The sequence below is a fragment of the Osmerus mordax genome, chromosome 3, assembly GCF_038355195.1.
Source record: "Osmerus mordax isolate fOsmMor3 chromosome 3, fOsmMor3.pri, whole genome shotgun sequence".
NCBI lineage: Eukaryota > Metazoa > Chordata > Actinopteri > Osmeriformes > Osmeridae > Osmerus > Osmerus mordax.
In genome coordinates, this window is record NC_090052.1 from 7,849,600 (window position 1) to 7,872,561 (window position 22,962).

Consider the following 22,962-nt stretch of genomic DNA (forward strand, 5'->3'; position numbering starts at 1 on the left):
TGATCAAGGTTTCTACTATCGATACATACCCCCTTTTAGACCAACGTATAACTCAATCCAGCTATACTAATCATAAACAACAAGTGTGTTCGAAGAACCGAATTAGCCAGATCATGATAAGTAAGATGATGTCATCTTGGATGTGTCATTTGATCTCGGATGTAATAAGCGACGTACAGAGAACGGGCCCCAGGGGTGGCAAGAGTATTTACCTCTAAACTGGTCAATATATACACATCTGACAAAATACCAGCTCGACCTGTAAACAGTGATTCTGACCGTCAGAGACCTTTAAATAGCCTGACTTACTGAAATTGGCAAAACTAGCCTGGCTAACGTAGGTCGCTTTCTCAGGGAATATGACGAATGAAACAGGCTCGCCTTGAAAAATCAGATATACTGGCTATCTTTAGCAGGCCCTTGTCTACAAAAAGCAGTCCTCCCTGACGTTTTTGGAGTAGAATTGAGTGAAATACAAAATTGTTTACACACTGCCAGTGGGCGAGCCGATCCTGACTCTGAGGCTAACGTCAAAACAATGTACCCCCGGGACGCAGTATCACTCCAATTGCAAGTCCACAAATCACAAAAATAATCGGCGCATCTGGCTAAAATCACAATTCCCACATCTCCTAAAGGCTCCCCTCCTCTACCTTTTTCGTGTAGACCTAACTGTAAAATGGTGAACTTATGAACATGACGCGACTAAAACATGGCTGCCGCCTAAGCCTTTGCGGTCTCCCTGGCGCATAGGCTTATTACAAAGACTTTCACGCCCCAAATCAAAATTCTGAGCCGACAGGTCTGTGGGGAATTGCTTTTTCTCCTAAAGGCTGCTCTACTCGACCTTTTTGATGAACAATTCGCCGAGATGCAAAATGACTCACTAATTAAAATCACAGAGGAAAAAAGCTAGAGCTACAGTAGCTACTTTTCGAGTTCGGTTTTCCGTCACTCCAGACTCACGATCTAAAGGTCTAAAAGTGTTAAAACCTTCACCATAATTCAAGAGTAGTGTACTTTCACGAAACCAATCATTGATTCTAGCTTAAAATGTGTAAAAAAAAGTCTTACCTCACGTGGCTGCCTCCAACACTATCAGGCGATTTCAGTTGAAAACAACAATGGCCGCGGAAAAAATAATTTATATTCGTAACGGCGAGCTGCGATTGGAAGCGAAATGAAACAGGAGCTAAAAACAGAGGGTGGGGGCTTGGTCAGCACACAATTTCCAGAAAGGATGTGTGTGAGTCTCGCCAAGCTCACGCGTGTGTCAAGTAGGGTGACCACCTGTCCCGCTTTGAGCTGTATCACACAGCATTTTCAATATAGGACGTGCGGGACAAGGCGTGAAAATGCTGTGCGACACAACGCAAAGCGCGACAGGTGGTCACCCTAGTGTCAAGGGGCAGGATGAGTCTGAGAATTTGGAGCACATGCGCTGTGGAGCAATTCAATTAAATTCAATCATAGATTTGACATATCAAGGTGAAATTGCGTATGGTACTTCAGAATGATGTCATCTTGAAGGCACAAAGGTTTGAAAAACCATCAGTCAAAATTATATTTGATTTATTAACACAAAGATATTGTGGCAATGTGGACATTTACATAAATACACTTCTTTCAGCTATTTTGTATTGCATTCCTTATTCAATTTCACCCTATAGAAAGACATGTATTCTACAAATCTGTAACAATAGGTTGATTGGACCTATGGTTCATGAGGAGAAGGGTTTTGAAGGTTGTACCAAATTTGGACAGTACAGCAAAATCTATCATGGCGGACCTTATGGGTTCTTGAGGCTTTTTTGTTCCCCATGAGAAATAAGGCATGTATACCTATTTTCAGGCATTTTGGAATAATGGGGCGCTGGGGAAATCACGTAGACTTTGGGCGTGGCTTATAGCGCCACCTATGGGCGTACATGGGCCATTAGCGGTCTGGAAGTAGTGAGTGACCTGGTGTATCATTGGGCCAAATTTGAAAAAATCGGGTCAAGGACTTTTTGAGATATTGGGCCATTTAGCGGAGAAATATAACAATAAGAATACTAACAAAAACTATAGGTTCCCTCCTACCGGAGGAACCCTAAATATATATGTGAGAGAACAAAGGTTGTGCCCTTGCCGAAGGCAAGCACACCCAATAATAAGATATATGTGAGAGAACAAAGGTTGTGCCCTTGCCGAAGGCAAAGCACACCCAACTAGGTCCTGTTTATAAATCCTGGCAGTCAGTTTCAACTTTAGCTCTTCACTGCAGTTATGATTTTCTTGGATTTTGACAAAGAATTTGATATAAAAAGCAAGCAAATTGTTGATTCCAAAGGATAAAGCGGTTTGTTTTACATTTGGACAAGATATCCACCACCAACACAGATTGTATGTGGATGGATTGCTAAACAAGATCCAAGGTCAGTATACAGACCGATTCCACATACAAACACCACACACAATGTGATGTTTCTACAAAAATGTGTACACATATAAACAGACACACCCCAAGTTATTAAACAAAGTCACTCAACCTTTGTTAACTCGATCCTAATAGCCACCAATTGTAACTCATAACTCATCCAATGTTAAAATTGTGAGTTTTGAGGTGCTTGGACAAAATTGCAGATGTAGTAAAGGTTTTTCCACAAATACTACATGAATGAGGATGCATGCCATTATGAACCCGTTGATGCTTTCTGCATGTGTAAGCATCTTTAAAACTCATTCCACATATAGGGCAATCATAGAGTCGCAACTCTGTGTGGACACGGCGATGGTTGCGCAGAGTGCCGTCGTTGTTGAAACGTTTTCCACACAAGGCGCATACGTACGGTTTCTCGCCAGTGTGAATGCGCAGGTGTATTTTCAGTCGTGAAACATGGCTAAAGGTTTTGCCACAGTGTGGACAAGGGTGTGACCTGAGACCTATATTGCTCAGTGACCGTGGCTTGCTTTGAGAGGTGACCAGGCAGTCTAGCTTCCCAGCATTATCTATGTGTTGTATAATATCTTCTTGGTCTGAGACATTAGCTGATGCAGGGTCAGTACCGAGATAACAGTCCCTGTATCTGACCTCTGTCCTTCCTGACTCCAGGTCAGGCCTGGTGACTGAGGCAGCATGTGTTGTCAATGCTGAAGCTGTCTCCAGGTCATGAAACCCTGTGTCAGAAACAGAACCTGAACAAGAGTCAATACTCTGGTCAAGGGGTTCAACTTTGATGGCTTCAAGACCACAGTGTACATCTATTCTATCCACAATACATTTGTCCAAGGGACTATATAGCAAACAAGAATTACAGTCCAAATCCTTTTTCATATTTGTCAAAACAGATGTTCCTAATGAAATTGTCTCTGGACCAGGACTATGTGTGGACTCTGAACTTGATTTGTAGAGATATTTCCACTGGATGCAGTCTGTGGTTCCCTGGTTAGGTATGGTAGGGCCTTCATTCTGGTCAGAGACTGCATTGTCCTCTCCAGTAAATGAGGGTTCTATGTCTTGTCCCTGGTTGGAACTCCACTGGTGCTGACCAGCAGGAGAGACTGTCTCAGAAGATGACAGTGGTCTGATGGAACCTAGACACAGTCCGATACACAGATTGTATACAAATTAATAGAAATGTCTGTACAAATACATTTTCTATGTTTATTTGGCAAGAAAGGGTTCGGTAATGTGTCTATTTTAGCACATTAAAGACCATTGAACTTCAATTAAACAGGTCTAAATGAAACTAAAGTTAATACCATGTTCAGATTTCGTGCATCAGTCTCACCTGTCCACTCTACTCCAAGTCCAATTTCATGCAACCGTCGTTTCAACACTTGGTTTTCTTGACGAGTTCGGGTAGTCTCCTCCTCATATTTTAGAACAGTCTCCTCGACAACCTCCAGAATCTCTCCAATTGCCACCATTAAACGCTCAGTGAGATAGGAATTCAAAAGTTGTAGTTTTGTCATTTTCACACTGTCTGCTGCAAACATCAGATAAATAAAGTAACGTTGAGCTAACCAACAATTCTAGGTGGTTTGTTGTGATATAGCCTCAATGCACTTCCTTGTCGGTCTGTTTAGCTACCTGTGGGGTATTATATAAACGTAGATTAAGGAAAATACACGTTTATTTCAATAAATCTCGCAAGTTTCCGCGAGTTCCGTTTAATTACAGTGGTTTAATGTTTTCCTAGCTAAGTAACCAAGGTAACTTGTACCGCTGAACTAGCCTGCTCCGTGGCAGGTTGTCGAGCGGAATATAGCTGTGTTGCACAGAATTTACAACAGGCGGAAACAAAACCCCAAAAGACAGTTCCGTGAAGTGTCTTTTGGGCGCTCACAGCATAGACATATATACATAGACTCCCCATTGTCTGCGTCAGAACGTTGCTGCGACGTGCCAACTCGACGCCATCTTGGGGAGGTAATGACTCGCCTGTAAACAAACGCAAGTGAACGGTGGAGCTGCGGCTTTTCTGGTTAAAAAGCACTTTAGCGTTTACATTTCTTAACCGATTCAGTTGAGTCGTTCATATATTCAAGGGTTTATGATCTACGTGGAGTACCCAAAAAAGTTTTGTCTCCATGTTACTTAGAATCTCGATAGTTAGATATTTTCCTGCAGTAGTGAATATTGTACGATTACGGCTCACAACAAGATGAACTAGAATCAGAGTGTAAGTAGCTAGTGCTAATGTGAATCGCGTATGTATAAAACAATTCTGGACCAGAATTGTTTTATACATTGTATACATAAAGTTAACGTTAGCTAGCGTTAGCTAACTTCAACTTTGTCTTTGGACCAGTTTATCATCGGAGGTAAGGAGAGAATGTAAATTTTCTGCACAATGCCATACAACTTTATCATTTACTACTAATACCTTTATTATCAACCACTTAAGTAATGCTAATTAATGTACACTACTTCGTTAGTGTAACTGATATTTATGCTCACCTAGAAGCAATATTGTCTGTACTATTTCAGTGAAGTGGAGGAGTTTGATAGGGGGATATCTAAACAATTGTGCACAAAAGGGAGACCATTCAACTAGTAAGTAGTGCTGTTACCGACTTCACAATCTGGGGTTTGAATATTGAAGGGCCAGGAAAAGTCAAATATCCATAATGTTTTTTTATATTTGTTTTTCTTGCTTCTGTCTCATTGAAGGATGGAGTTATATGGAGGTCTAGATGGAGTGATATGGAGGGGTGATTGTCATTGTGACAATTCTTCAAAATAAACAATGTATATCTTGAATCTGCCATGAGAGTCAACCTTGTGTCTTGCCTCTCTAACATTACACATTTGTGGTTGAAATTGAGTGACTGCAAAAGCCATAGTAAATAGAATAGAATATAACTTAACTTTTCCAGAACTTTGTGGTGTCAGACACATACAAAATGTAGCATGCACACAGGCATGTGCAGTATTTACAGGTTCACTTTGAAATACTGAAAATAAATCTAAACTATCGAAATAGTGCTTCTTTAACTACTAATAATTGACCATCATTGAGAAAAAATGGAACAAAATCTGCAAATAGCCTACAAATCAAATCGTGCTTTTCTATATTTTGTTTCAAATATGTTTATTGAGAAACATATCCTTTAGCAGTGACATTGACAATTATGTTTCCTTTTCAAAAAACAGTAATTTCATAAACAAAAATAGAGTAGACAAATGTAAACAAACATCAAATACCTGCTTTCTATATTTTTATAACAAGTCAAATATACACATTCAAATATATTATATCTTAATTTAAAGCAGTAATACAGAGTTCTGTTCCAAAACTCGTAGGCTAACTACCTAAAAGGCATAAAAAACCTTGCAAACACCACCATCAGCCCAGCTGAAACTGATAGAAGCTTGTTAACACACTAACTGGTGTCTTTTGGCAGTTTAGCTAGCAATGGCATGCATGTGAAAGCTTTTCTGATCCATTAGATTATATATAGAAGGATATGGAAGAATCCAAGCTTGGATCTTCCTGAACTGGCTAGAACCCTTGGAACAGGACACTTTTGCCAAGTTTTTTTCGTGAGTTGCCACTCTGTAATTTCAGAGTGCTGAGTTTGGCAATGTGGTGCAGCCTGAGTTTGTGGAATACAGACACAACTAAAGATAATAGCGAAAAGTGATGATTGTCTATCCCAAATTGTGTTTCCTCAATGTGCTCCTTGAGAAGAAACACATCATCTGAGACCATTTCTGCTCGGACAAACTGCTGTATTACAGAAACACTGACAGCTTTCCCCGATGATGCCTGTCGAATATACCGCTCTGCTGACCTGATCACCTTCACTGTTCCTTCTGAAGGAATCATCAGCCCTCCTCTGTTTTTTAGGGTGAGCAAATGGTAGCTCTGATCGAATGATGCGCGTGCAGCATCTGTCACCAGGCTAGCACGGCATACACCACATGACAGCTTCCTCAGTATCTGACGAACCACAAACCCCGATATGTAGACTAATGCGTTTTCCACAAGGCCACCAAAGCGGGTTGGTAGGTAGCTGTGGTCAGAGATAAGTGCAGAGACATTCAAGAAGGGCAATGGAAGCTCTTCAGTTTCAGAGGCAGAGGACATCTCAACAGCCGATAGGGACATGGTGTCATCCTGTGCTGCCACGTTGCCCGAAGTGCTCGGAGAGACACCGCATCGGACCATGAGACGGCGGAAGATGCCCTGGAACTGGCCTGCCGAGGGATTGTTATTCCAGCCCCCTAAAAAACAAACACACACACACACAGACCCACACAACACTTAATACAGATTACTAGAATACTTTTTTGTAAAGAACATTTATAAACTTCTGAAATCCTTACCTGATGCTCTGATTGAGTTGAAGAGGAGCTCCAAGTGATCCTGGCTGAACCGATACGTGCAAATGTATCGCTGACATTGTAGCAGCTCAGGACACATCAACATCAGGGTGTCAATATTGATAACGAACCCCATGACAGACAGGTGCCTTCAAAAGAAACAATATGATTGTCAATATGATCCTGGCTAACCAAAATAGCTCCAAAGAGCACCAAGTAATTTTGCTCATTTAAAGTTGTAAATGGACATTTCCATTTTCCACATGTATGAACTGAAAAACACTGAGCATAAAGGAATTTCAACAGAAACAAAACAGCAGACAGCAAAAAGATCAGAACAAGAGAACAGAGCATCATATGAACGGAAGTGTCGCAATTTAAAAGACCTCTTTGATCGATGAAGAGGTGTTCCATCCATCAGCAACAAACTGAGCAAGTATTCCCTGCCTCTCGACAAGAGTTCTTTACTCTTTGTCCAGTTCAAAGAACTCAGGGGAGCTTTGAATCCTTTGGCACAGGGATTGCGGCTGTTCATTACATCAAAGAGGCTGTCAATCATCTAAAAGGAAATGTTTTGAAAATAAAAATAATTCATAATTTGTAGCATTGCCAGTACACTTTGATAAGAAACAATGTTTGCATGTAGTCTTACCTCAATGAATTTAGCCGTTGCCTGACAGAGTGTGAAGCCAAGGTCCCTCAGTGTTCGCAGAGCTACTGTCACAGAGCGACTCAGCGTCTGTGCAGCCAGGGACACCTTCGTTTTCTGTGAGTCAAAATGGACATGCTTGTCGGTGACCCTGTTGGCAGCATGTAGTTTTTGGTTTGCACATCATTCAAGTGAACAATGTAGCTCCAGTTTATGAGGCCAGTGGTGCTTCGTATTGGACTGTACGCCTGTAACATGTTTCGTGCCAGCTTTAACATATGGCAAGCGTCCATCATTACAAACACCCTCTCACCAGTCACTGGATGTGGGAAAAATGTTTGTAAAGGCTCACAAGGGTCTGCCTTTAGCTGGCACCCAAGCTGATTACACATGCTGATATTGGAGGCATGCCCATCCATTGTCACACACATGACCCTTATTTCACGCTCGTTTAGTGCCTCCAACGCATGAAACAGCAGGACCTTCTGTGTGTCAGGGGACACAGACTTGGTGAGGTAATAGGCCATTGGAGCCTTCCAATGGCCTTGTAGGCCAACCACCATTAACACGAGGGCCTCAGTGGCAACATCAGTCTCATTTATGCCATCCCCCATATCCACAAATCCAGACATCTTCTGGGTATGCAGATTATACTGGACATGCTTTTTGATGGCCATGGCATCCAACATGAGCGCCACACGTCCATATTTGACTGGATCTGCCTCTTGTTTTTTCCTCAACATGTCCAACATCATCGTGTTGAGGCCAGGCTTGGCATCCACAGAACTCATCCACCTTTATCAAATGAAAAAGTTATTATATAATGTATTTGAACCAGTAATTTTAAAAAGTGCAATTAAATGACATAACAAATACCTTTGCAATGTATGTGGATGTGCTAGGTGAATGTGGAGAGACTCTCTCAGATAAGCGTAAGCTTTTGGACCATGTAGGTGGAGAGTGAGGGCAAACTCCTTCTGGTCTTTGCTGTACTCATGGCCCTGTTTTGACAGGAGGCCTATTGGAAGATCTGAAATTCAGTTAGCACAGACTAATTGGTAAGTGCCCTTAAAATAATAAGTAAACTTTTTGGTACCTAGAATGTACATGCAGGAAATCCAGTTACAAGGTGCGTATTTGAACTCATGATGTTGCAGTTATTTTCTTGTTACTCTTCTGCCTTAGATACTACTCTGTTGGGTACACCCCTAAGATATACATGAAGTTCAAAGTTTAATTTTACCTGAGTAAAAATCAAGCCTTTCTTTAAGCTCTTCATTTATCAGGTTCTTCCCCCTGAGATCCTCCAGAAGACCATGCAACGTTTTTTGCCCTCCGTTCTCGTACCTTTGTGTTCCTCATATCTCGCTCCAGACTCTCCACCCTAGCCAAGGCTTTACTGAATTTAGTCTTCAGACCAGTGGGAGATGCAGGCATTGCATACAGATGTTCCTAATAGAAAGAATGATGAAAATGTTTTGAGTAATGTTTATATCACATGACTTACAATCACAGATGCTTGATGCATAGCTAGTACACATACTCACATTCACAACATTAGGTAGAGGTTCAGGCTCTTGCAGACAACAGTCCACTGACAGGCTCTCTTCAGCCTTCCTTGAGGCTTGTGTTGTCCTGGTTGCCACTTGCTGAAATGGAAGGAAAAATACTTAAAAACAACTTGAACAGGTTTAAGTATCTCACAGTGTACTATACATTACAAACACTTCAGCCACGACTGTTTCTAACATTAGCTCTGCAGCTAACAGCTGAGTTACTGTCGCTAATGGAAAGGTAGATAGCATCAAGTATGTGTGTGAATTAGGGCTGCAACTAACGATTATTTTAATAATCGATTAATCTGTTGATTCTTTTTTCGATTAATCGATGAATCGGATAAACAAAAAAGCATTAATTTCCAACCCTTTATTCAAAAACAGAACTGACAGTGCAAATTCACAGTGCAAAAAATCTTCAGAATGTGCACAAACAGGCACAACATTTTGAAAAAGTTATTAATATTAATGTGGATTTAATTCTATTTTCCAAGATGAGCAATTTATTTGAGTTTTGTTTAAAACTTTTATGAAAATTGAAAGGTTGTGGAAGTACGCCAGACTTTATTAGAATAATCTGGTGTATATTTAAGATTTTTTGACAAATTTTGAAAAAAGTTCAGATTTGCGAGGATTAAGCTATTTTCAAAGATTATTGATTTTCTATCATTTTATTTGAAACTTCATTGAAAAAGTAAAGGCTGTGGAAGTATACCAGACATTGTTAAGATACTCTGGTGTCTGTTTGCGGTTTTATATTACAAAAAATATTATAAGTCTACATTTTTCAAAATGGTATGGGTTGTTTTCACCCGGTCCCTAACGCGATGCTGCAAAGCATCTTCCGAATGTGAGACGAATGTTGAATATGAAACTAACTTCACCTCGGTCAATTAACACACTGTTTCGATGTATTTAGTGTGAAATGCTCCCACACCTTGGTTGACTTGGGTCATACTGATTTCTCTGCCTCCGCCATGTGTTTCAGAACAACGTTACTCAACGTCTCTCCGATGGCCTTTCCTGTACCTCCGCTCCGCGCTCAACTAAACTTTTTTTTTTTATACTCAAACATCTCCGCGACATATTGAGTGGCGTAATAATCGCGCGACACAACGAATCTATAATGACATTTGTTGCCAACGCTTTTAATAATCGATTTTAATCGATTCGTTGTTGCAGCCCTAGTGTGAATACACATGCTGTAACGTGAGTGTTGTACACTTTGTTATTTGGATAACCGTTCTGCTGTTGGTGTTATGACGCGCGCGGTATCCGCCTTTACCCTCATTGAAATGACTGAGTGTGTACCTCTGCAAACCAGGGTTATCAGATGAGAATGGGCAAATTCGAGGCATCATACAGCAACAGGGCTACAGCCATTGCGATACATCCATTGTAAACATTAGCGCATGGTGCCGCCCCTCCGCTCCTCATTAGCATTTAAAGCTACAGATACCAAAACAGCGCGTTCTGAGGAAAGCTCCTTGTGGGACTGCTAGTAGTGGCTGTAATTCTGCACCAAGGCAGAATTTCGGGAAAGAGACTTCTGATACAGTATTAGGGTACCACTAAGGCCTATATAAAAGCATCCAAAAACAGCATGTCATGTCACCTTTAAGTTAAAGTTATCGTTGATGCAGCCCTCCACATTTCAGGTTTCTCATGTGGCCCCTTGTAAAGATTAATTGCCCACCCCTGACCTAGACCATGGTATAACAATGTATTTTCATTGGTTAAATGCAGGTGCAAAGAACATTAAACAGTTAACACAAATTTAGTTTTACATGCCAAATGATTTAAAAAAAACTAACATAAATGATTGTAGAAAGTTTCAGAAAAAGTATAAACTTTTACCTATGCTAACTTTATGTACAACATCTTTTGATACTCTATGCTAGACATTTTGTTCAGCACAAAAATAATTCAGGTTTTATACTCAGCCCCAATTATGACAAATGGAGCAATGGCATGCCTACAAATGTGTTCCTGAATGGAAGTAGTACATACTTGGTCACAGTCTCATCCATCCTAATGCATTTTAGTTCCTGGGATAAGTCTTTGAGAAGGAACACTCCCAACTGGCATGAATTTATCGGGGTATCAAAGAAACTTGAACAATTATTAAACTCATTATACACCAAATATGGATCCCCATCAACCACAATGATATTCTGGACTATGCCTACCATACCATTATAACATATACAGTTATCTCCTGTGAACACCTTGACACAAAGGTGTGAAATATGTATTTCTTTGTACTACAGGACTGGACATGTGATGTGTAATTGCAGTGGACCCTCAATGTGTGGCTTTCTGAGTTTGGTTTCATTTGGTGTATCTGCACTACAATCTGCATTTTCAAACTCTGGACATTCGCCTTACAACTTGCGCAACTGGAAACTGAGGGCTGCGAATCATTTTCTTTATTTGACCAAGGTAGTTCTCAAAGGGAAACCCAGAAATGTTGTCCAAACATTTACATTTTACATTTTACATTTATTCATTTAGCAGACGCTTTTATCCAAAGCGACTTCCAAGAGAGAGCTTTACAAAGTGCATAGGTCACTGATCATAACAACAAGATAGCCAAAAAAACATCGCGAGTAGCCAAAAACATGAAGCACACATTGTGAACAACCAAAGTAAGTGCCAAAGGGAAGAACCATAAGAGCATGTAGTTAAACAAGTTACAATTAAACAACATGAACAGCTATAAGTGCAAGTGTGCCTGTGGAAAAAAGCAAGCAACAGTAATAAAACCATATATCACAGCGAGAACAAAATTTTAAATCAGTTACCACTAACCACAAGAGCCACAAGTCTCTAAGCAAGAGTCATTGTGATCCTTGAGGAAACTAACATTGGGTCAAGCGAACCGTTCCTAAGTACCGTTGTACTCCCGGAACAAGTGCGTCTTGAGCCTTTTCTTGAAGGTGGAGAGACAGTCAGTGTCTCTGATGGAGGTGGGGAGTTGATTCCACCACTGGGGGGCCAGACAGGAGAAGAGCTTGTGTTGGCCATCTTCTTTAACATCATCACTGAGATGAATAAGGCCGTGCACATTGTACACAAGATTCTCCCTGCCATAAAGCTGTCCAAAGTGTTGTACAAAAGATACAAGCTAAGTTTTTGCAAAATCGCAACTCCACACACAGTTTTGGACATGCCAATATGGATATGGCAACATAGAGCAGCATGAAGTTGTTGTAAACTGGTGCGCTAACAACATCAACTAGTGCAACCGGCCCAGTATACAATAAAAATTTTGTATATTCAGTTGCCTTCCATCTATGTCTCTCTTCAACAGATCTGGGCTTTCTGGCAAATTCTGTAGGCATGTGACATTTGAATGACAAGTGTTTCTGACAACTGACTCACTTTTTTTGATGGCAAGTGATACTGTACCCCACAGCCCAGTTCATCAAGCTAGAAATTAGAGTTGGCTGTTGAATTTCATCATCGCTCTCAACCACATTTTCAAAGTCACCCACTGTCTCAGGATAGGCCTCTGCTGTGCACTCAGTGACCATCTCCTCCTAATCCTGACCACTATTGTAGGAGCCATTTCTGTTCATGTTTTAGTCTTGTTTGGGACACTAGATGGCGCTCCACCTTAATTGGGCTCACGCAATATAGGTGCGAACATTCATGCAGGTGTCAGGTGTTGCTTGACGGAGGGAGAGCGCATATAGCTTTTGGACCACTTCATCTGTAAAAAAACAAAGGTCTGTTACGTGTAAATTAGATACAAGTTTGGATGTATGGACATGTTTATGGATTGGATTTTACCATGAGAAAATAAAGTTTGCTTAACCAAGAACAAGAACGCAAGGTTGGAACGTTATTTTACAGCTAACAAGCGAGTCAATCAAGTGCTCAGTCAACAATCCCTCTGGGCTTTAAGTGTAGACTTAGCCCATACACAAGTCAAAAAGCTTTCCGCTCCACTTTACCGATGCAGTAGATTAGGCCAGGGGTTCTCAAACTTTTCAGCCCACGACCCCTAAAATAATGGTGCCAGTGACTCGCGACCCCCGCATCCACGGAGGTGGTTTATGTATACCTGGGAGTAAAAATAGGCCCTGGACTTTGATCCAGACCGGCCCACCAGAACCGGCCACGACACCACAGCTAACCTGCTAATGCATGCACATTCTGATGCTAGTTTGGGAGTTTGATAGTTAACGCGAGCGCGCGTAGCGCGCGAGGTTAAATTTTTTGGCCTTTATTTGAGCTGTAACGGGGTTTGCTCGTTTAAAGATAGAAATACTTAATTTATCATAAAGTCTCGGGGGAAACCCTAATATTGGTTTAGGACATTAGGGAATCCTATGTTTAATCAGTCTCATCTTTAGGAAGTGTAGAGCCAATCGTAACATCAGTGAACACGCACAACAAAATATCTTTACAATGAATTTATTCAAGTAAGGTAAACAGATCTTATGAACAAGTTACATTATGGGTTTGATATGAGAGATTGGTTTCAATGAACAGAATGAAATGGTCTAACTTAAAGAAAGAAATTGTACAGTCAATGATTACATCCTTACAAATCATAAACAGAGATCACGCCAATGCCATGTCGGGGAGGAAAGAGCGTTAGCCATAGTTACGTTTGATGAGGGGTTGATCAATGAGGTTGAGGGCGTTTTGCGCCAAAGGTCCATTTGAAGAAGCTGAAGTCAAAGCGCGGCTGCGCTGGGTCATGTGACTGAGTCTGCGGGATCTCAGTGAAGTCGCAATTAGAATTGCGTTTTTGGTTCTTTTGTTGAAACGTCCAGATAGTGACACATTCACTATGAAGTTGAATCTCAGGAGAAGCTTGGCGACGTCCTTTGGAACGCCAATCCTGATGGCGTGCATGCCATGGTTGGTTTTCGCTGGAGTCAGAGATTGATGGACATCTTAGGGCTTTTTACAGTTCAGAGTTCGAGGGAGGACTTGTCTGGGGTCAGACGTTGATTGGGGGAAGCTGGGTTCTCAACTCCCCCCTCCTTCCTTCACACCTACCAAAGGTGTGATCTGATCTCTGGCTGGTTCATAAGATTGTTCAAATATTGTTCTGGACATCTTGGTCCAGTTACAAAATATAGTTGAATGATTGTTTTATTATGATAGCTTTGTGTAGATACCAAGAATGACGTGGTTATCTTTCAGGAAGAAGGAGTTGTTACTAGAATCAAGATTTCAGTGAACACAACATTAAAACAAAGTAACAAACATGACACATGAAGTCTCAAGAACTTTCCTCAAAAGTTCTGATCAAGGTATGTTCTTTGTTCAAATTGTCGCCGAAACAGATAGCAAATGGGTGCTGGAGACGTGTTGTCTCAAGCAGGCCCTTTGAAGCTTGCAAGCTAGCAGGAGGGTTGATGAGGTAGATTGGGGAGGTCCTCCCCCAATTCTATAGTTCCTTTGCATTGGCGTTTGGTGGGTAATCAGCATACTGAGGGTGTCACGAGGGCTGATTAGGTTTGTCTGATGTGATTGAATCACTTTTCAGGTGTGGCAAGATGTTGGCTCCGTGTGGTCTTGCTGACCTCACTACAGAGCGCAAAATATTTTTTGAGCCTTGTGTAAAATAAACATAGGCGTTTTTCAATTGGTAAAACCTTGTCTAGTGAAGGTGATGTATTTTTGTCTCTTCAGCCCCACCCTTACGTTTCTTAGCCTGGTTTTCCATTGTTATTCTTCTCCCGGTGCTCCCGATGGCCAGTCCGCTACTGCGGGGCTGTGCCGCGGTGGTGGATTTTCAAGTCATATTTTAAATTCTCGTGCTGTCAGGGGGTGCTGCAGCACTCTCAGCACCCATAGTTCCCGCGGCCATGGGTATTCCCTCTCCACTGAAATCCAAAACTCAGCCAGTGTCTTGGCTGAGAACGCTGCCTTTAACGTTCGGTCGCTTAACAGTTCAACTAGTCAGACGGCTGAGAGGTGAAGGAGTCGGGCTAGTAATCTGAAGGTTGTCAGTTCGATTCCCAGCCGTGCCAAATGACGTTGTGTCCTTGGGCAAGGCACTTCACCCTACTTGCTTCGGGGGGAATGTCCCTGTACTTTGCATGGAATCGTGGATTGTAGAGGAAGGAACATCACGTTTGTTCAGCCAGCCGTGGACAGCGCGAGGACGGCGTTCGTATTGGAGTCAACATTGCTTCACGTCTCTGCGAATCTAAAGGATATCATCAACACCAGCACAGAAATCAACACTTTGTTTTGAAAGACAACTGGAAATTCATCAGACTCATGGCGCCCAACACGAGGTATATGTAGCGCTACTAAATGAATGGCCATTCAAGTTTTGTGCACACACACTGTGGGGCTAAAAATCCAACGCATTGGTGATCCGATGCATTGGTGACAGTCGGGTTGGGGAGGATCACTAAACTTGACGGTACTGTGTTGCGAACTTGTTGCTAACATTCAAACTGAAATGTATGAAATTGCGGACAAGCCCACTGGGCCACCAGCTGATTCGAACAATGTTGCAAATGGCACTGATGCACAAGGGGACAAAGAAAAACGTTTTGTAACATTGACTGCTAAAGCGTTTGTTGAAAAAAAATTACGATTGCAAAAGGATAGGAGGGCTAAGCTTAACAAAGCGAGTCGCTTTAAAGATAAGAGTTTATACAAAAGGGAATTAAATCACAGGTCCAGTGTGCTTTTAATGAGCTGCTTAAAGTATGCGATGAAGCAAAGGATGGTCCCTGTACTTACTGTAAGTCGCTCTGGATAAGAGCGTCTGCTAAATGACTAAATGTAATGTAAATGTAATGTTACCTGAGGTTGAACAAGAAAAACACGATGTGTGGTAAGGGTGGAACGGTACTCGTACCGAACCGTACGGTACGGGCGTCACGGTTCGTTCCATGAAATTACACAGAGAAGTTAATGTAATGCGGACCTACTGTTAAATATTCTCGTGGTCTTTCGGGACATCTAATCTGTAGCTCTGATTGGCGCCGCCGTGAGTCAGAGATAGGCTAGCTAGCAGCACTAAGGACGAGTATGGCGAGTGGTGGCGACCCACGAGAGATAGAGGACCAGCCGGCCTTTTTAAGATTGCAAGTTTGGGAAAACTTCGGTTTCCCATTCAGTTACAGTAGTACAGGCGAGAGAGTGGTGGATAAGACGAGCACTGTGTGTCGGCGTTGTTCAGCAGTTCTGGGCAGTGACGTGGTCTGGATGGGCAAGGTATAGGCACTGCCTACCCTGCCAAAATTCAAACGTAAAGATTTTAATGAAATAATTGTATTTAATAAACTTGTATTTTTACTGTTTATTCTTGTGATTTATACATGCAATATGTGTGTTATTGCAATTGATGACTAATGTATCAGTTACGCATAATCAAATACAAAAAAAATTGTATAATAAGCAGTGCTTTTACTGTCCGTTCACTGCAGACGACAAGCGAAAAACTCACTTGCGCACTTCGATCCTGTATTCTTCAACATGTAGGCTACAGCACCAGTCAAAAGTTTGGACACATTTTCCCATTTAAGTGCCTAGCCTCTTACTGACATCACTGCACGTCACTGGTTGTGGGGTATGTGACTGGAAATACATCTATATGCTAACGCATATGGCGTGTGCTAAATGACTAAAAAATATCCAACGCCATCACCCAGGTGTGCCAATCACTGGAACGAGACAAAAACAAAAAGTTCAACTTCTCCCTACAGTGCTTAACCAGCCATTAGATACACATACAAATAGGGCCAAAAAAAATTACTGACGCTATCGGAATTTACATGTCATCTTCAATGCGCCGTATTAACTCGTACCGAACCGTGATGTCTGAACCGCGGTATGAACCGAACCGTGACTTCAGTGTACCGTTCCACCCCTAATGTGTGGTTTAAAGCCCAAATGTTGAACATAACTGAATGTATCACACAGGTGCAATTATGGGTATGAAGTGTTGAACAAATGTCCTCAATGATGGTGAACAAAATGTATCTAAGGATGATGTCCTCATCAACCCTGAGGACAGTATCTCAAATGTAGGCAGCCAACACTCAAGCAGGAAGAGTGCGTGTAGTAGTGGATCAAGCACTACTTCCTCCGTAAGAGTTATAATGGAAGCAGACAAGGCAGCGCTGTTTGTCCGTATGGCGGCGTTAAAGGAAAAACATGCTTTGGAGGAGCAGGAACAGCAAATCAGGAGGAAAAATGAACAACAGGAACTGAAAACCATGCTTGCTGAGTCTGCAGCTAAACTCGCTGTGCTACAGGCCTCTGATAGCCGGTCAAAGGTATCCAATGCAATTAATTCTTACCTGGAGAGGGAAACTAGAAACATGGAACCTGTAAACAGATTGGACCCATTGGCAAAGGAATTCAATCTTATACCCCCAAGCAGACCCCAGCGGACCCAGCAGTTGTCGTTGCCAGCAGCCAACAACCCATTAATAGCCATAAGGGTGCATCAGAGTGCTAGCCAACACCTTGCAACTCGACCGAAGGAGTGGAATAATTCCAACAGCCATCATACACTGGAAAGGGAAACATTGATGTCGACTCTGGAATGTTCCCACCCCAACACTCAACCAACAGATCAAAGTCACTCTGGAGACCTTCTCATAGTAATGCAAAGGCAAAATGAAATAACATCAGCACTCATCCAACAACAACGCCTATCATCATTGCCAGCAAGAAACATGCCCTTGTTCGATGGAGATCCTCTGCAATATACTTCCTTCATGAGAGCATTTGAACAAGGAGTGGAGGAGAAGGCCAGCAAGGGTGACTGCCTCTACTACCTTCAGGGTTCTTGCAGGTTTCAGTAAGTCAAATTTAAGACCTTTTTAAGACATTTTAAGACCATAAAGATTGAAATTTAAGACCTACACGACGCATTACCCCAAAACATTCAAATCAAGGGAGTCAGGTGGCTGAGCAGTTAGGGAATCGGGCTAGTAATCTGATGGATGCCAGTTCGATTCCCGGCCGTGCCAAATGACGTTGTGTCCTTGGGAAAGGCACTTCACCCTACTTGCCTCGGGGGAATGTCCCTGTACTTACTGTAAGTCACTCTGGATAAGAGCGTCTACTAATGACGAAATGTAAATGTAAATCAAAGAAATTCTGAAAAAAATAAAATAATAATTACAATGAATTCAGTCATAAGCATAAGTGTAATTTACAGATAAAACATCAAAAAATCACATTAGTAATTTTTGAATATTTTTTGGGCAAAGTTGGCAGCGAGCCTTGTACCTGGAGCTGGGTACCGCTTGTAACCAACAGCGGAAATCGCTGTGATTTTGCCATGTGTCGTTGAAAGTTTCCCATTTTCCACACATAGCCGAACTTTAACAAACTCTGAGGAAGCGCAGACGTATTTCCCGGGCAGGTATTGCATTTATAACAGGATTTGTAGTTTCATCACTGTGTACATACCAACACCAATATCCCCCAGAAAGAACTACAACACACCGAACCAACGTTCTGAGGGCAGCGTTCTGCTGGTTTCGTTTGGAGAGCTCCGCTTTGTAGGCTGCGACTCAATACTTTTTTGCTACTTTGTCATAACTTTCTGCGGCCAGCGGTTCTGGAAATGAACGAGGGTAAAACCTTTTTTAGACCTGACTAAATGAAATCTAAGACCTCGGATAAAAATCTGGCCGTTTTTAAGACGTTTTAAGGCCTTAAATTTAAAATTCCGAATTTTTTACTTTTTAAGACCCTGCGGGAACCCTGTACCTTGAACAGTTCACTAGGGGTCAGCCAAGGGAGCTGATCCGTAGCTGTCTTAACATGACACCTGAGTATGGCTATGCTAAAGCAAAGCAGCTGCTATGTGAACATTTCGGCAGTAAGTACAAGATTGCTGTGGCATATATAGAAAGGGCTTTGTCTGGCCCATAATAAAGACAGACTGTAAGCGCATTGCAGACTTACTCTCTTTTTCTACGCAGCTGTTGTAATGTAATGGAGGAATTACAGTACATGCAAGAGTTGGATATGCCAATTAATATGAGGGCAATCATGTTTAAACTGCCATTCAAGCTCAGAGAGAGATGGAGAACCATTGCATTTGACATATTGGAGAAAACCGAACATAGAGCCCTGTTCAAAGACCTGGTGAAATTCCTAGAAAGACATTACATTTAGTCAATTAGCAGACGCTCTTATCCAGAGCGACTTACAGTAAGTACAGGGACATTCCCCCGAGGCAAGTAGGGTGAAGTGCCTTGCCCAAGGACACAACGTCAGTTTGCATGACCGGGAATCGAACTGGCAACCTTCGGATTACTAGGCCGATTCCCTCACCGCTCAGCCACCTGACACGTCAGAATAATATCAGACCCTCTGTATGGTGACATAAGTGACTTAGCATCTGGAATGAATGAATCTAAGGTTGCTAATAGGCAGAGGTCCCATCAGGGAAATGGGATCAAGGGAAACAGCTTTGCCACAACCATTGTACCTATGGAATCAATGGAGAATAACGGAGAGTGGAGAGATGCATCGCAAGGACATGACTCTGCAGTGGTGCTAGGCTGTGCGTGTTGCACTCAAGGTCACTCATTGCATCAGTGTCAACAGTTCACACAGATGAAACACCTGGACAAGCTGAGCTTCCTTAAAGAGAAAGATCTTTGCTTTGGCTGCCTGTGTGCTGGGCACAGGAGTCGGAACTGCGAGAGGCATTGACCTGCAGGTCTTGTGGAAAAAGGCATCATACTGTGCTTCACATCGACTGGAGAGAGACAGCCAATGCACCTACAGAACCCGCCAAGGAGTCAGGTGTCCAAGTACCGGAGGGGCCTGCTGCCTGCTCCCCATCCTGCCAGTCCAAGTCAAGTCCATTAAGGGAGACCAAATAATTCAAACATATGCCTTTTTAGATCCTGGAAGCTCCGCAACATTTTGCTCAGAGCAGCTCATGCGAAGACTCAACATTGCTGGAAGACAAACTCATCTTCTCCTACAAACCATGGGACAGGAAATAGTGGTGCCAGCATACTCGGTCTCAGGCCTGGAGGTGTCCGGAATCAATGACAACCTTTTTTATAAACTCCCAGAAACATTCACACAGAAGAAAATGCTGGCAAACTCAGATAACCTATTGAACGAAGGAGATTTGGCAAACTGGCCCTACCTGGCAAAGATTAAAATCCCCAGCATAATGGCGAATGTTGATCGGAAGCAACGCACCCAAAATGTTGGAGCCCTGGGAGGTTGTCAACAGTAGAGGCGATGGCCCATATGCTTTGATAACAGCCCTAGGCTGGGTTATTAAAGGTCCCTTGCATGGAAACAACAGCAGTTCAGGAGCAGAGTGTCAGAGTACATCAGCCATGGTTAATAGGATTTATGTGTGCAAGTTAGAAGAAATGTTAGACAATCAGTACAATCATGACTTCAATGAGAGGGCTACAGAAGAGAAAGGGTTATCAAGAGAAGCATCTAAACCTTTGCAGTGGAGATATATCAGTACCAGGGAAAACCCAGCAGATGATGCATCCAGAGGAGGGAGGGCTGGAGACTTCATCAATAACAACAGTTGGATTGGCAGCCCAGGGTTTCTGTGTAGCCAGAAGAGGACTGGCCAGCCAATACAGTGGATACTGTGATCGAAGCCAACGACTTGGAGGTCAAGAAGGAAGCCGTTGTAAATGCAGCCAATGTGAGGGACTTCCTTACTGGTACCAACCGTGTTGTTGCCTACTTCTCAGACTGGAGGAAATTGAAGGTAGCAGCAGCCTGGTTCCTTAAGTTGAAAGGGATACTTCAGCGCAAGATTCACAGAAGGAAGGGGCCTGAGGCCATTGATGCACACAAACAGCGTGTGATTGTGTCAGGAGGAAATGCTCTGTCGGCAGATGATCTGCTGGAGGCTGAACTTGCTATAATTCAGTACTGTCAACAGCAAAGATTCAGCGAAGAGATTACTATGTTGTCAACTGAGAACGGTTCTGTAAGCAGACAGAGTGTTCTATACAAATTGGATCCACGTTTGGATGGCGGCCTCCTGAGAGTCGGCTGACTAAAGGTGCCTTGCCAGAGGAAACTAAACACCCACTGATAATATCCAAAGACCAACATGTAGCTACTCTCATTCTGAAGCACATCCATCAACAGCTTGGCCATAGTGGTCGTAATCATGTGCTATCCACACTGAGTAGACGGTACTGGATCACAGGTGCAAGTTCAGCGGTGAGGAAAATCATCACCAAATGTGCTTTCTGTAGAAGACATAATGGTAAAATGATGGAGCAAAAAATGGCAGATTTGCCAAAAGAAAGGATTCTTCCCGATCACCCACCATTTACCAATGTGGGAGTCGACCGATGAAAAGAGGTGAAAAGAGGACGAGGTACAGTCAAGCGCTATGGCATGATTTTCACCTGTTTGACCAGTAGAGCGGTCCACCTAGAAGTAGCCAAATCCTTGGATACAGATGCATGCATTAATGTCTTCCGACGATTCACCTGTAGAAGGGGTCAAGTGGTTCATATTCAATCTGATAACGGGACCAACTTTACAGGGACTGAAAGAGAATTAAGGGAAGCACTCTCATGTCTGAATCATGTCTGACCCTTCCTGTTGCCTGTTAATTAAATACTTGTTTGAAGATGTCCACACAAAGGACAGTTGACCATTTGACTGGTGAACTCCTGTGGCTTTAGTATCTACTGGTTTGGGGAGAGATGCCACATCAAAGAACTGTGGGACAAATGGTATGTATTGATGTATTGTTTCAAACTGTCACTGAGTTGAGTTAGCCAATCACAGAGTTTGCTACATTGATGGATTGACCATCAGAAGAACCATTTGATCTAAAGTTTATATAAGGCAGGGTTTTAAGGTTGTTCTTCATCACTCTTGCGAACGATCTGTGGCTAGCACCTCCTTCGTTATGACGGATCACAAAGTTCTTTGTTAATTCTTAATTTGTACAAGCTAAATAAATTATATTGAAACCGCCATCTCTTGACTATTCAGATCTCCACAGTGCCACTTGAATTTCCGCCATGTCACCACAAAATGGCAAAATATTATAAAAATGTACAATGTAGAAGGTCAAGAGTTGGACAACAAGAGAGCAAAACAACTTCATGTTTGGCCAACAACAATAGGCTGAATGGGGATTTGAACACTTGAATCCTCTCTGCTACACAACAACTGTTGAGATTTTATGAATAGAAATGGCAGAATATTACCTTTGGTCAGCTTTGGGACAAAGGTTGGAAAGGTTGGTAAGAAACGGTTGACATTTCAATGTCAAATTGCATGAAATTGCACATGGTACTACTTCCGAATGATGTCATCTCGAAGCCAATAAGGTTTGAAAAACCATCAGTCAAAATGATATTTTATTTATTGACAAAAACAAATTGAGGCAATGTGAAATGTGAATTGAATGTTTACATAAATACACCCCTTTCAGCCATTTTGTATTGCATTTCTTATTCCATTCCAACCTATATAAAGACACATCTGCCCACACACAACTTCCATCCATGCTGTTTCCCTCTCTCCCAGCGCAGGTCATGCCAAGGCAGAAATGCTGCGGCAACCGCATGAGGTTTAGAGGTAGTCCAAAAACATGCCTCCCACAATTGACACATTTTAACCACAGTACTCTTTTCAAACTTTCCCCAAGATGGCTGAATAACCACAGATATTGTAACTCTTCTTGAGTTAATCTCTTTCAGTCAATGCACAATTAACAATAGTCATGTGGGCAACTGGGCTAGGGCAGAGCTCAGGTTCAGCTCCTTTCGAGAATAGCCTATGGCAGGTTAAGAAACGGTTGACATTTCAAGGTGAAATTGCACATGGTATTTCAGAATGATGTCATCCTGTTTAACTAAACAGATAATCAAAATGATGACAGGCCAAAAGACAGTGGCTGGATTTAAACCTGTGACCTTGCTCCTTGCAGTGCACTGTCTTAGCCTACTGAGCTATTCTCAGTGTTG

General features: G+C 42.2%; 1 protein-coding gene and 1 long non-coding RNA gene across 2 annotated transcripts; one reads left to right on the forward strand and one right to left on the reverse strand.

Moving 5' to 3' along the window:
- Positions 1–1,534: 1,534 nt before the first annotated feature.
- On the reverse strand, positions 1,535–4,222 carry LOC136937068 (zinc finger protein 154). Its single transcript, XM_067230820.1, has 2 exons — positions 3,774–4,222; positions 1,535–3,576 (listed from the first exon to the last, which is right to left on the reverse strand). The coding sequence occupies exons 1-2, from the start codon at positions 3,979–3,981 to the stop codon at positions 2,576–2,578; spliced, it is 1,209 nt and encodes a 402-aa protein (XP_067086921.1). The 5' UTR covers positions 3,982–4,222; the 3' UTR covers positions 1,535–2,575.
- A 498-nt stretch (positions 4,223–4,720) lies between these two features.
- Positions 4,721–5,247, forward strand: LOC136941168 (uncharacterized). The gene is made up of 3 exons (XR_010876449.1): positions 4,721–4,809; positions 4,976–5,041; positions 5,159–5,247. It is a non-coding gene; the product is annotated as an uncharacterized lncRNA (long non-coding RNA).
- The last annotated feature ends 17,715 nt before the right edge of the window (positions 5,248–22,962 follow it).